Source organism: Manacus candei, unplaced genomic scaffold (genome assembly GCF_025592945.1).
Source record: "Manacus candei isolate 608988 ecotype Guabito, Panama unplaced genomic scaffold, ASM2559294v1 h1tg000036l, whole genome shotgun sequence".
Lineage (NCBI taxonomy): Eukaryota > Metazoa > Chordata > Aves > Passeriformes > Pipridae > Manacus > Manacus candei.
In genome coordinates, this window is record NW_026138084.1 from 652784 (window position 1) to 667325 (window position 14542).

A 14542-nucleotide genomic window follows, 5' to 3' on the forward strand; every position below is an offset into this window, starting at 1 on the left:
CCTCTGTCAGCCTTGACCGGGAGGCTCCGGCGATCGATATGGTGCATCAGCACTTGCTGAGGCTGCAGCCCTCACGCCGGTGCCCACAGAGCCTGGGGAGCTGCGGGGCGGCTGGAGCTGCCAGCGCTGCCCTGGGTCACAGCCCTGCAGGGGAGAAGGGGAGATGTCCCGCAGCCTGACGCCGGGGGCTGTGGCCCCGTGCCCCAAGGGGACGGCTCAGGGTGCCCCCAGAGCAAGCAGGTGCCCCCACAAGACAGGAGGGAGCAGTCATGGCTCTTCCTGGCTTCAGCGGGGACAGGCAGGAGGGATGAAGGGCACCTTAATGGGTGTCTCCATCGGGCATCAGTGCCGTGGCCCGTTCATGGCCCTTGGCAAGAAGCAGAGCTGGCTCCGTGGCCGGCCCAGGGGCAAGCCCAGCCGCTCCAGCGGCAAGAGGGGCAGGAGGAGTGAGGGAACATCCAGTTGTCGCAGGCTGAGCCGGGGCACAGGGGGTTAACAGCCCCTTGACTCGCAGCAGCCGCAGCCGCCAAATTAGCTTTTTGCTGCCCTAATGGAAACCAATTCCCCAGCTCTCCTCTTCCCACTAACCACCTGGGCTCTGGATAATGACATTCCTGCGTGTCCTTCACCCTGTGGCCACCCCCTCTCCACCAGCAGCCCACGGCTCCCCCTCTGCCGTGGCGACCCTGCGGGGCTCGGCCATCCTGTTTGTTCACCCCATGGCTGAGGGTGCTGGGGGGTCCCCACCAGCTTGTGCAGGAGGTGGTCAGGATGCGCGCAGAGGGAAGGAGCACGGCTGGGAGATAAGGAGCACTGCGGGGGTGACCGCCATCCCCACTCCCAGCCTGGGCGTAAGATGGAACACGAGGGGCTCCCAGAGGTGACGACGGGGTGGGTTTATTCCAGCATCCTCCCAGAGGCTGGGCAGTGGCGGAGCAGCCGCTTTACGGATTAGAGCCGGTCGCAGCTGCCGTTCTCCAGCGGGAGGGACGCGGCTGCTCACTGGTACGGCCGGAGCGGCCCTGAGCTCCCCCGAGGGACAAGCGACCACGCAGGGCTGCGCTCGCCCTGCCCACTCGCAGGGAGGGCCGGGGCCACCGCCGCGGCCACCACTCCCCGCGCCGGGGCCAATGGGATCCCGCCCGGCCCCCTCGCCGCGCACCGCCCGCGCCTAAATAAGGGCAGGCGCGGGACCGCGCTCCCGCAGCGCGCCCGGCTCCCGGGAGGTGCTGCCCGGGAGGGACCCGGACGGGGCTCCCCGAAGGCTGGAGCGCGGGGATGTGCCCCGGCGGCGCTGAGCGCTGAGAAACTTCGCACTCCAGGGATGCGCAGCTCCAGGAGGCAGCGAGGCGCCCACACGCAGCCCGACACGGAGCGCCTCAACCCCCCTGATGCGGATCGGCGGCTCCCGGCCGTCCCCCCGCAGCCCCCGGCCCGCCGGAGCACAGGTACGGGGCAGCCTCGGGTGAGCCGCGGCGGAGCCGGGCAGGGCGATGCCGCCCTTTAACTCTTTTCAAGCCTCACGGCTGGAATCGGGATCCTCCTTCGCGGAGTGCAAAGGGGCGTCTCTGGATGCTTGGTAGAGCCAAGGCAGCACCGGGGGAGAGCAGGGGGGACGGCGACACGCTTTCTCTCGCGTCTCACCGAGCCTGGCTGTGCTGCCAGGCTGCACAGAAGCTCCTGCCCGCCACAATGTCCCCACCGGTGACCGCAGACCCGCTCTGGCCGCGGGTGGCGAAGCTGCTGCTGCTGCTGCTCCAGCTGTGCGCCCCCGGCCGCGCTCCCCAAGCCTCCCCGCAGTCCCGCCTCTGCCCCTCCGGCTGCATCTGCACCTCCGACCTGCTGAGCTGCAGCCGGCAGAAGCTGCAGCATGTGCCCCAGGCACTGCCGTCCACCACCACCACGCTGGACCTCAGCCACAACGCCCTCACCCAACTCCACGACCGCTGGCTGGCCGCCCTCCCGCACCTCGAGGCCCTCCACATCAGTCACAACCAGATTCGGGACCTTTCTCTGCAGGCTTTCCACAATGCCTCCTACCTGCGGCACCTGGACATGTCCTCCAACCACCTGCACGCCGTGGAGACGCACTACTTCGAGGCGCTGGTGAGCTTGGAGGAGCTGCTGCTCTACAATAACCACATCAAGCGGGTGGATGACAACGCCTTCGCCAAGCTGAGTGGTCTGCGGAAAGTCTACCTGAGCTGGAACAACCTGACCACCTTCCCCTTCCATGCGGTGCAGGGGCTGGGGATCTACAACCTCCGTACGCTGGACCTCTCCTCCAACTGCCTGAGCAGCATCCCTGTGGAGGTGCTGGTGGCTCTGCCTGAAAACATCGGGAACGGTTTGTACCTTCACAACAACCCCATCAGGTGCACCTGCCCGCTCTACCTGATGCTCCAGCGCTGGAAGCAGCGAGGATTCAGCTCCGTGAAGGATTTCTTCGAGGAACACACCTGCAAGGTATCTGGCAACGTGCCCCGGTCCCTGATCAAGGTCCACAAATACAGCCCCATGTTTGAGAACTGCTCGGTGGGCCCTGGAGACGCGCACCTCTCGCCCTTCCAGGTGATGGTGGGCCAGCCCATCCTGCTCACCTGTAACACCAGTCTGCCGTCCTCGGCCACTACCTACATGTGGATCTCCCCTCAACACGAGCCCATCAAACACCCGGGGAACAGTGACGGCTCCCTGGAGGTCTTTCGCAACGGCAGCCTGAGGATCGCTGAGGCCAAGCCCTGGCACTCGGGGGTCTACGTAGGCTTCACCAAGAGCACCCACAATTTCAGCAGGCTGTGTGAGTTCAATGTGACCGTCCAGTACCCCAAGCCACCTGGGGAGACCTTCAACACTGGCCTCACGACTCTGCTGGGCTGCATCGTGACCCTGGTGCTGGTGATCATCTACCTGTACCTCACGCCGTGCCGCTGCCTGCGCTGCTGCAAGAAGCCAGCCCCGCTCAGCCCCCCGCAGGAGTGCAGTGCCCAGTCCTCCATCCTCAGCACCACCCCCCCTGCCACCGACGGGCCGAACCGCAGGGCCGGCGCCAACAAGCACGTCGCCTTCCTCGAGCCCATCAGGGAGACGCAGAATGGCAAGATCCGCCTGGCCCTCGGTGAGGACTTCCCCGACCCCAAGCACCCCAAGGTCCTGCAGCTCAAGTCAGACACAGAGTCCATCAGTTCTGTCTTTTCTGACACCCCCATTGTGTCGTAGCAGGGCAGAGCTGGGAGAAAAACCAGGGCCTCATGACAGCTGGTCTCCATCGCTGCTAGAACAAGATTACTGGGCACCCCGAGTTCCTGGCTTGAGTGCGACCCATGGGAGTGATCATCGTCACCCACAACCGCTTCGGCCATGAGCTCCTGGTGGGTTTTGGGTCACAGGCACATTGGTGCCCAGCAAGAGCTCCTTGCATAATCCACTGGCAACAGCCTCGTTAGCACAAGGGTAATGCTGATGAACCCAGCATGCTGGAGAAACCCCCCTTCTTTTGGGCACCCACCCTCCCTAATGGTGACACTGGGGCTGCCACGTCCCCAGTCATGAGATGCCCAACCTGACACCGCCACCACAGACCCCTAGGCCAAGGAATAGCTGTGACATGTGGGACACTGTCCTCACTCATGACAGGGCCTCTGGGGATGGCAATGCCACTGTTGTCTCCCAGCCTGTGCCAGTCCCTATCAGCATGCCATGGCTGGGAGCAGGGGGAGCATGACGTGGCCACGCAGGGGGGATGGAGCTCAGCGCCCACCCAGCCACGCAGCCAAGCAAACCTTGCAAGCTTTTGCTTCCCGAGGAGCTGTAAATAGTGAAGGCAGGATTAGGTGACGCGACACAGCGCCCCGGCCCGCATTGCTCAGAGCTCCCCGTGCCACCAAGGACAACGAGGTCTCCGCTGCGCCACGCTCCTGCGCTGCTTCTCCTTGAGGCGGACACTGCTCAAGCACAGCTATTTAGGCAGTAACCTAATCAGCCTATCGATAAATGTGAGTAATCCTCCCCTCTCCTGGGTCGTAATTCTCTAGTTCCATTGGAATAAAAATGCCTATTTTTTTAAGCTCACACTGGGCTGAGTGTCTCCTTGCCCTTGCAGCAGCGAGCAGCCACCCCGCAGCTCCTGGGCACAGCAGTGGGAGTCCGGGGTCTGAGTGAGCCCTGAATTCCTGCTGGCCTGGCACAAGGCTCACAGCCTCTGCTCCCATCAAATGGCGTTTGGGTGGCCTTGGTGAGGGGGTTAAATGTGCTGAGCAGGCCTGGGGCTGCTGTGAGAGGAGGCTTTTCCCTGGAGAGCAGGTCCCTAAAGTGATGCCTGGGAGATCAGGAGGGAGCAGCACTGACTGACACAAGGGCACATTCAGACCCCAAAAGGGATGAACAGGGTTTAGATGCAGGGGAGAGGCACCGCTCAGGAGGGGACTGGCCCTGCCTTTGTCTCAGTCCCAGTGTCCCCTGCTGATGGAGACCCCGACTCGCTGTAACCTGCACTGCCTTTCCTGTCACCCAGCCTTGCATTGGCCTGGCATAGGAACTGGCTCTGCCCCCCAAAACACCTGCCTGATCCCACAGAGGGATAAGGGTATCCTACCCACTTGCTGGTCACCAGCACCCCATCCACAGCTGAAGCAGGAGCATGTGGCTGTCATGTGCAGCACAGGGGAGGCTGGGTCACCCTGTAGGCAGGAGCACAGCTCAGACACAACGGGGACCAGGACCCTTCACAGAACTGCACCCCAACCTGCAACCCCATCTTGGCTGAGCGTCCCGGTCCCAAGAACCGCTGGCAGCCCTGTGACTGGTGGGAGGGGAAGGCCCTTGTGGCACTAGGACAGCATTAGCACACATCCTTTAACTTTTCCTGCCAGGAAACAAGCAGCTTTTTTCCCAGCAAAAACCCAACTGTGCCTAAAGCACTTGTCAGAAGCCCCTCACCCATCTAAGGAGGGGACAGTGTTTGGAAGGGCAGCTATCCTGAGACAGCTGCAGCCTCCCAGCACTGATCCTGATGCTGACCTTGCGCTCAGCTCCACAGGATCCGTGATCTGTGCCCCTGCAGCCCCCAAGGTGATGGGATGTGGAGTGACAGGCCCTGCCAGGCTGTGCCCTTGCTCCCCCACACCCAGCACTGCTGGCCCTGTCACCTCGTGTTAGCACAGCGTCCTGATGAGCCTAGGACACCGTGCTGGCCACACCAGGGGCTGCCAGGGGGTGACGAGGTGTCAGACAGAGAGGTGAGTGACACCTTGAGGGTGGAGATGAGGTGCTGCCACTCTTTGGCTTTGCACCCAGGCAGGGATCCATGGGAAGGATGGTTTCAATTTGACCTGGGAATGTCTGGGAAAGAGAAGAGACCCAGGCAAGTGCACCCAGGTCTAAACCACTCCAGGGCACTGCCCCAAGTGCCACCCATGCCTGCTGAGACAGTGCTAAGCCCATGCCAGAGCACTTGCCACATCTAAGCACCACATCTTCCTCCAAAAGGAAAAGTGAAGTGCTGCTCCAGGCTCCAGTACCCAGATTGAGTGTTACCCACCCACTGTCTCCATCCTTGTCAGTCTCCTTGCAAACCTTCCCCTTCCCTGGCGCCAACACCAGCTTCCCAGGCATTAGTGCTCCTGCAAACCTGCATCCTCAGCTGAGGGTAACAACTGAAGCTTAGGGAAAGCTCAGGCCAAGGAGTGTAAGAAAAGCTCTCAGTGACTCTCCAGGGACACACCAGCCTGGAAAAGCCCAGGAGATCCTGCAATTCTCCTATCCCTGCAGGAAGGCTGAGCCTTGCTCTGCTGGGAACAGCATATCTGAGGTCTGTATCAGCGCTGCCCCCGAGGGATCCCATTGCCTTTAACCACGAAAATCCTGCTGCTGCTTTTCACACCTTCCTGATGCTTAGAAAGGATCCCACACCACACGGCTGCTCCAATGAGCAGGGGAGGGCGGTTCAAACTGTCGAAGCAGTTCATTAACCAGCCTGAAAGGCAGAACATCTCAGCAAGGAAAAACATAGCTGGGAGCACAGCCTCTCTGACAGGCAGGAGTTGAGAAACCTAATGGATGTTCCCTGAGGAATACCCTGTCCTCTCTCAGCAGCCATCTGCACCATCACAGCCCTGGCTCCCACCAAACCACCCTCCTGCTCCTCGGCTCTGCAGGGTAAAGCAGTGGGTCAGCACAAAGCACAGCAGCCCCAGCACACAGGACCTGTGCCAGCATGCATGGGGGCAAGGACTAGCTTTGGGATAAGGATTAGCTTTGGGGACCAGCATTCAATGCTGACTCCTGTCTCCCCTGGCACTTCACACCTCAGCCAGGACAATGTGGGTGCACTGAATGCCAGTCCTGTCCTGTCCTCCTGCCACTGGGGCGGGACACATGATGAACATGGCTGGACCCGAATCCTTTCCTTATGATGCTCACAGTTTTCCAAAGAGCTCAAAGCAGCAAAGCCTGGTGCTGGCCAGCACAATGCCTGCTCCTGCCTCCCAGTGTGTGCCCAACAGCCTTGAGGTGCTGGGAGGGCTCAGCCCTGGCAGTCCCACTGCTCAGGACACAGCGTTTGGAGCTGGCAGCTTGTAAAAACTGCAAGACCAGACTCCTTTTTTAACCATGAAACCTATGTCTGAGCTAGTCATTCTTCCATGCTCTTGCTCACACTCGCCTCAATATGTTACACACTGCAAGACTGGGGTACCACCCATCTTCTGAGACTTTAGAGCAAGGTAGCAAGGACTCCTTTAGACTGAGTGGTCCATGAAATGCCTGCTCCTGCCTCTCCTTCCATCACAGCTCACTCACCAACACATGTTGAAGGAGTATTAGTGTTTAATTGATCAGGATTGCAGAGAACTACCATGTCCACAGCGACCAGCCAAATCCCCAGGGTCCCAGCAGTGCCTGAGCACATAGGTACGTGGCTGTTTGGGAACCTGCAGACTAGGATCTCCTGACCTTTCCAGCAGAAGTGATCCCAAAACCATTTGGCAACTGAGCAGAGTCTGCTTAGTCTGCCTCCAAGGTGCCTCCAACCCTCACCCTGAGAGCATCATGCCCCTGCCTCTGAGTGGGTGGTGTCCATGGGGCATGGGGGAAGCCCGAGAAGCAGAGCAGTGGCCAAGCCCTGGCACAACACTGCTCATCTCCAGCCCAGGATGGCCACTCACTTCCCACAAAGGCCATTCTAACCGATATTCCCAGCCCTAATTACAGTGGGCCCTCACACACAGGGGACCACAGCCTCACCTTCTGGCCTCACCCCTTCCCCTGCGCTCGCTCCCACCAGGATCCTGACACCAGCTCTGGCCAACTCTGCTCCATTAGCTCACTCTGAAGGAGGCTTAATAGAAAATCTGCTCAATTATTTAGCAAGCAGACAAACAGGGGGATGATACTGGCTGGAGGCAGCCAGGGTCTGTGGTGTGGATTCAGCCCAGCTCCCGGCTCAGCCTGCCAGATCCTACTTTCCCTCTCCTCCCCACGCAGTCATTAGGGCCTGGCAAACAGGCAGCACATGGACATCTCTGCCTCCTCAGCCCTGCCAGCCACTGAGACTCCCCAAAGCAGTGCTGCCCAGTGCTGTGAGACTCGAGGGCTGGGAGGGGGGCACTGAAGCTTTGGCTCACCACAAGCAGCACCAGCCTGTCCTGCCCAACCCAGCAAGGAAATGCATCTCTACTCTCTCAAAAGCACAGCCTGCTGCATCCAGGGACTACAGCAAACGATGGATCAACCATCTCAACACAGCCTGGCCCGGGCAATGTTCCCTTGCCTTGTGCTTAATGGCTCTGTTTGATGCCAGGAGTCCGTAGCAAGAGGACTTGATGCCTGGCTGAGTGTCCTGTGCTGGGAAAGGAGCAGCTGAGGCATCTGATTGCAGCCTGATAACGTGGCAGGATGAGTTGGCAGGGCCCTGATCCTCCTTACTCCCACCCTTCCCCACCAGAATGTTTTGGCCCCATAAATGGGGACTTCATTCCTCCACTCCCAGAAGAGCTTGCAGCACCTTCCAACCAAGTACCTGGTACAGTGTCTGCTTACTGGGTTGGAGGTGACCAGAAAAAACACAGCCAAGCCAAGGAAGTCTCCCGAGGTCCCTCATTCTCTGGGGCACAGCCTTCTCACAGGGAACCAGCCAGGGTAACAGCCAGTGTCCCTGGTAATTCCCACAGGGACATTCCTGCAAACGTGGGTTGAAAAAACTTCTCTGTTAATGATTTCTGGCAATCTGGGACCTGGGAGAGATTTCTACCTGCTTCCAGCACTGCCTGGGTAGAGTGTTTCTGGGAAAGGACAAAAGCTCATCCCATTATCCTGCTTGCTGCTGAGAGGAAGGGAGAAAGGAAAAGGAAAGGAAAAAGGAAAGCTGTCTCCACATGAGTTCACACAAACAGATCTGCTCTGGAGGGCCTGGTTACATATGGGACCCTTTAAATCACTTCAGTTCCTCCTTGCAGCAACACAACCCATAGCAATCACCTTCCATGGGAATGTACAGACCCGAGGAAGGTTTGAATTCTCCTTTTCCATTCCACAGACCATCCTTTTACTCATGCACCTGGAGACAGATGCTTCCCATTGCTGTGCTCTGGGCCATTGCTGTGCTCCATCACTGACATATCTCCCTGGCTTTGGGGCAACTGTTATCCCAGCTGCACCACCCAGGCTTCAGCACCCCGTGGTGATGGTGCTTTGCAAACAGGATCAAACCAGGGCTGAGCCCTCAAGGAATGCAAAGGCAGCAAAAAAGCCTCAGTGGTTGCTCTCACACCTGCTGGTTTTCTCCATCCCACCTCTCTTTGCCATTTCACAATGTGCCTGCATGGAGTAGAATTGCTCTGTCAGTGGGGTGCAACACCCAGTTCTCAATTCAGAGTGTTGCAAACAGGGTGGGGGGTTCAGTTTTTCCTTCCATGTGAGGCATTCTGCCTTTGGTCACGCTGGTCTCTGCCTCCAGACTGCCCACCCCCTCTGTTTAGGTATCAGCAGAGGGTCTCCAAGCCACCAGCCTCAGTTCTTTTGCCTTGATTGACCTCAGTGGCTCCCCTGCAACGTTTGCTTACCTTTTATAGATCACTGATGCATCAAACCTCAGGTTTAGTGCATGGCTTTGCAAAATCACAGAGAAGCATTTTGGTTTATAGATATTTTTTCCTGGGCTTCCTCCTGTTCCACCTTGTGTTCCTCCTGCTCAGTTAGGTCCACCTTAAGGACACAATGCTTTTCATGCATCATTCCCCTATTTTGTATTTATTTCTGCTTTCCAGTGCCCAGGGAGGTGACTGCAAAGCCCTTGAACATCAGTCAGAGACCTGCACAGTGCCTCTGGTTTGTGACTGCACAGCCCAAGGCATGGAGGATGCTGTTGGTAGACAGGGGACAATGGCTGCCCAGGCTTCACAAAGCACAGCTGGCTTTTCAGGGAAAGGACACAGTCTGGAAGCTTTCTGTCTCTCCAGGAGTCCCTGCAGGCTAGAAAGGATGTGACTGACATCACACTACCATGTCCCCAGAGCTCTTTGGAGTTTGCTAAACTGAGGGATGTCCCTTTCCCATTTTGACCCTACAAGTGACCTGACCTGGGACAGATGTTTAAGCGACAGAGTGTCAGGGAAGGACTTCTCACCCTGTCTGGCATGCAGGATAAAGCTTTATCACCTCCTTCCTTTCCTCCAGGAAGAAATGTCCAGTCGTGGTGTCAAATTCATGATTGCCCTTTCCACAGAGCAGAGTTCTGGGGGTGAGCAAAACTCACCCCTGTTCCCAGCCCAGAAAGGCCACTGATCAATGCTTGGCATTGTCACACTTAGGGCTGTAAGACTGGTGCAGCAGCCACGGGAGGCAGGTTATAATTAGATATATTTGTGTACATCTTTTGAGTCCTTGAGAGAAGAAGCTGAAAGACTGGCTGCAGGGCTGAGCTGCTCAGCCAGATGGGACTCTCCTCTCTGCAGAGCCAGAGATTATCGTGTTCTCCAACATGAAAACAAGCAGGATGTACAGCACAGACAGGAGAGCCCCATCTCCAACAGCAGCCTACAGCACACTGTGACCAGGCAAGACACCTACAAATGACAATGGGAGATGTCAAAGGCAGGGCTGCAGAGTGTCAGAATAAGTCTATTTGCAGGACTTGGTACAAGCAGACACAGACACACATAAATGATCAGGTCACTGTGGCTTTGTCCAGCCACATCACTCCGCCAGTGCTGCCTCTTTGAGTAACTCGTTACCATAAAGACAAGATTTGCTTCATCTTAAAATCAGAATCACCCAAATGCCTGAACAGGACTTGTCTCACCTTTGTGCCACAGATCTGGGCAGCCAGAGCACTCTGCACACATTCTGGTGCCTTCCTGAGATGGGTCCAGGGCAAAGAAGCTTTAATGAACACCCTTCCAGCCATCCCTGTGTGCTGCAGCACTTTGCCTGTGTCACCACATCAGCACAGCTCTTTTACACACAGCAGCTCCGACAGCAGCTGTCCCATCGCACAGTGCCAGGCCCCATCCCGAGGAGGAAGGTGCTGCCAGTACAGCACCTCACAGGGACCCCTCACAAGGGTTTTCCATCACCACAGCGAGGGGGTTTGCACCCAGCAGGAGCACTGGGATGCAGCTGCTGCAGGGGCACAAAGCTCTTTGGCTTCTACCTGCTCCACACACACCTCCCTCGCCTCGCTTCAGTCTCCATGCACCCATGTCGTCCTGCAACACCTCCCATGGCACTACTGCAGTGCCCAGAGCAATGCCACACACCCTGTGCTTTGGAAGGCAAAAGCCACTCACCCCTGAACATCAGTGTCCACCAGCAGCCGGACCAGTATCCCCGTCACAGCCACAAGGATTGGGTAATGGTCCACGCTCTCCAGGCCTACGGAAGCAAAAGAGAAAGGTAAGAGCTGGTGCCACCACGTGACAGGCAGAGCAGGGCTGCACCACTACTGCCAGGCTTGGTGGTCCAGGAGGTGATCAGTCACCAGGCACCATGACAGGGGCTCTCTGGGGGGGCCATCAAGGACAGAGGGGTCTTCCCCACTAATGTGAACCCCAGACCCAGACACTGCTCTCATGATGGAGCACTCCTGTCTCTTCCAAACCTCAACAGGAGAAGATATCTGTCCTCTCCTAAGGAAAATGCAGCTGCTGTACAGGGAATATGGGATCTCCATAAGACAGCGTCTGGAGCCAGTGTCTGCTAACAGGCCCAGCTCAGCTGCCCACAGTCACCTCTCAAGGAAGAGGGCTGATTTTGCTGAGAACAGCTTCCCCCAACAATTCAGTGCATCCTTTACTTGATGCAGAGCCCAGCAAGCAAACCTGCTACCTGGGCTGCAGCCTGTGCAGGGCTTTGAGCCTTTCAAACAGCTCCCACCTAACCTGTGCCAGACCAGTGTTTAGCAAGACACCTGCCCACCCACACACACACAGCTGCCACTTCCACCAGGGACAGCCAGACCTGTGTGTCAGCTGTCTCATGAGGACAGGGATGCTGGAGGGAACCAGAGCTGCTGGACCAAAGAAGAGCACCAACGCTCACATCTGTCTGAAGGATTTACATGTCTTCTGAAGGCAGCACTTCTGTTGCAGCCTGTGGGACCAGATTGGCTTCCCAGTCAGGGATGTGGCATGTCTGAGGTCTGATCCCATCCACCTCTGTGCCAACCTTCTTGCAAGCCATCCATCCCTTCCCAAGGGTGTGCTTCCAGCAGAGGGACACAGGGTTAATGTGTGGACTCACCAGGCAGACGGAGGTTGACCACTCTGTCAAATAAGTTCCTTTCAGCTGTCACACGGTTCAGCACCTGGTTCAAAAGCTGTGTAGGGAAAAGCAGAGAGAGTTTGTATTTTCTGGATGGACTTTCTTGTAAGCAGCATCCGAAAAGCAAGTTTTGGGGCAGCATGTCCTTATAGTTTGGGCTCGTTGCCTGAGAGCTGGTGAATGCAGAGGGAGGCTCACAGCACAGACCTAGCTTGGCTTTGGCATGGAACAAGGTGGCACCACACCACAGTGGTTGTACCAGACCAAAACCTCCCACAGAAGAGTCAGTCTGAGGTCAAGACACCTGAATATCAGCACCTTCCACTTAAATCTGAATTCCCACCTACAGAAGCCAAACTACTTCTGCAGATAAAAGCTCCTGACAAGCAGAAACTACAATCCCCAGGACAGCCACAGCATGTGAAGAGTGAGCTGGCAGCTGTGGGCAAAAGCAGTGTCAGCAGGGTGAAGCACAGTCCAGGTCCTGCCCTGACTGGAGCTGGCAGCAGGATGGATCTACCAGGCCTGAAGCACAGGGTGGTACAGAGAGCAATCAACTTCTCTGTATGACAGAGCATCACCACAGGCAGAGATTTCTGCCTATGACCAGCACAGGAGGAATCAACTCTAAAGACACTTAATTAGCCACCATTAGCTCTCACCCAAACCCCAGTGGGACAAGCAGGGACCGTTCCAGGCTTGACACAACTGCTGCAAGCTGAGCACGGTCTCTCAGATACAGCATCCCTCTTCCTGTCTCCCCAGTGCACAAGAGCAGAACACTGCACCCCTCTGGGGGCATGTTCAGTGGTGGGGCACAGCTTCACAGCAGCAGCAGGCAGTGAGGGGAATGCTGCAGCACCCTACTCTCTGCTACCTATTCCCCAGCTTGCCTAAGCCACCTGCTGAGGGCCCCTCACTCTCCTCCTCACACAGTGATCCCTACAAAGATCCCAAGCTGAGCACTGGTGTCCCCTCATGACTGGTGTACCAGACCCCACTATGTCTTGCTTTGATTCATCTGCTCAGAGCCCTGAGACTCAACTCTTGAGGTACAGGTAAGTTACATATAACTGCTCCCCACCAGTCCAGATGGTACAAGAAGAGCCTGTCCTCAGGGCTTTCCAGGATTTCCCATGCTTCAGAAAAGAAATTAATTTACTGGACTCCAAGGACTGCTGTGGGTTGAAATGAGGCTGTACCAGTCACCCTGGCAGGGAAGTGGAGATGTCTGGTAACATGTTCTAGGACTGAGGGATAAAGGACCTGCCCAAACATTGGAGTGTGTTCGCAGTGAAGCCAGTTATAGTCTCCACAGCTCCTTGCTCAGACCTATCACACCTCCTCTCCAGATTTCATGGCACTGCTCATCACTGGAGAATTCAGCATTTACTGGTCATAGCCTCTCTGAAGGAAGATTTAAGTAGCCATCATCCATCCTCCATCCCAGCAGAGGTAGAAATCAGCTGTGCCAGACCAGTTGCAAAGGAAGAGAGCAGTTGATATGTAGAGATTTTAGGGAGCACCACTTGTTCTGCAGCAGCTTTAAGTACTACAGCACTTGTAGCAGGAGCCCCCAAGTAACTGCACATCTGGAGAGAGGGCAGAGGGGTTCCCATGCCCCTCCAGATGCTGTTTCTTCACACAGGATGGTACCTGGGCAAGCCTCCGAAGCAGCAGCTCTGACGACGGGCGGTTCCAGTCGAGGAAGATCTCAGGTGCCAGCGTGACGGTCATTTCCAGCACCCTGAGCAAGCTCACCGACAGGTCAAAGCAGGTGGCACACACCTTCAGCTGCCGGCTGTCCACGAAGTTCCTCTCCAGGCGCTCTGCTGCCTGCTGGATCTGCCAAGCAATGCAGACAGCTCAGACAGGTGCCCCTTCCCAAAAGAATGGCCATAACCCCCATCCCACCCCATCCCATCCCATCCCATCCCATCCCATCCCATCCCATCCCATCCCCTCCCATCTCCTGTGCATGCCAGGAACCACTGCACACCCAACCCTGAGAGGTGTGTCTTGAGCCTCACTGCGTGTAGGACATGGCACCCACCGAGTGCTGGACCCCAGAGCCCTGGGTGGCACACCCACCTCCTGAATCATGCCTATGAACTCGGAGAAAGCCCAGTTCAGCTGGTTCAGGACGCTGTTGAGGAAGCTGGGGGCCAGGTCGCGGTCGCTGCGGAGCAGGTCTGCCATGTGCCGCTGCAGCAGGGTGGAGGGACACGGCTCTGAAACCAGACAGTGACAGCTTCAGTGGCCTGTCCTGGAGTGGCTGTGAGTGGGGAGCATGGGCAGGCTGTGAGATCAGTCCTGGATTTGGGAAATGTTGGCTTGTGCCTTACAGTAAGCAGAGATGGCAGGGCACTGGGAGCCGGTGCAAGGACTATTCTGAGCAGCAATCTCGCCGATTGGGCCTCCAAGCACTCTCTTGCAATGCCAGCCTGAATTAACCAGGGAAGAGCCCTCCGTGCTCGCTGCTGCCCACATGCACAGGAGCACTGCCCTGCAGCTCAGCACCCCTCCTGCTCAGCTCTGCAGAGGCCCATGGTCAGCTCAGCATTAATTGCTCCTGATACCAGCGTGGCAGCAGCTGCCCGGAGCCACCACGGCCACCCTGACATCACGTGGCTGTGCCTGTCTGCCTGCATCTGGGTAGCAAGGTACCAAGTGAATCCCACTCCTGAGAGGCTTCTGAATGGAGCTGGGGCTGGCTCTGCCCCTGGTAGGCTCAGGCAGAGCTGCCCATGCTCCCCAGCCAGGTTCAGCCCAAGCACAGACATGT

The 14542-nt window shown here is 57.4% G+C and overlaps 2 protein-coding genes across 4 annotated transcripts in view; one reads left to right on the forward strand and one right to left on the reverse strand.

Moving 5' to 3' along the window:
- Window positions 1-14542, reverse strand: part of RNF123 (ring finger protein 123) — a 48623-nt gene that overhangs the window by 1528 nt on the left and 32553 nt on the right. For all 3 annotated transcript variants that reach the window (XM_051793148.1, XM_051793149.1, XM_051793147.1), the window contains 4 exons: window positions 13849-13988; window positions 13414-13602; window positions 11737-11812; window positions 10785-10869 (listed from right to left, as the gene is read on the reverse strand). In XM_051793148.1, coding sequence (XP_051649108.1) covers window positions 10785-10869; window positions 11737-11812; window positions 13414-13602; window positions 13849-13988 — 490 coding nt within the window. The remainder of the gene's footprint in view (window positions 1-10784; window positions 10870-11736; window positions 11813-13413; window positions 13603-13848; window positions 13989-14542) is intronic.
- AMIGO3 (adhesion molecule with Ig like domain 3) lies at window positions 1170-4674 on the forward strand. The gene is made up of 2 exons (XM_051793180.1): window positions 1170-3118; window positions 3223-4674. The coding sequence occupies exons 1-2, from the start codon at window positions 1573-1575 to the stop codon at window positions 3276-3278; spliced, it is 1602 nt and encodes a 533-aa protein (XP_051649140.1). The 5' UTR covers window positions 1170-1572; the 3' UTR covers window positions 3279-4674.

What these genes read in the sequence shown, in the direction of transcription:
- AMIGO3 (XM_051793180.1), top strand. Translation starts at nt 1,573, where the DNA reads ATGCTTGGTAGAGCCAAGGCAGCACCGGGGGAGAGCAGGGGGGACGGC. An exon ending in CAAGATCCGCCTGGCCCTCG is followed by an intron (nt 3,119 to 3,222) that starts GTGAGGACTTCC and finishes GTGTCGTAGCAG; the next exon opens with GGCAGAGCTGGGAGAAAAAC.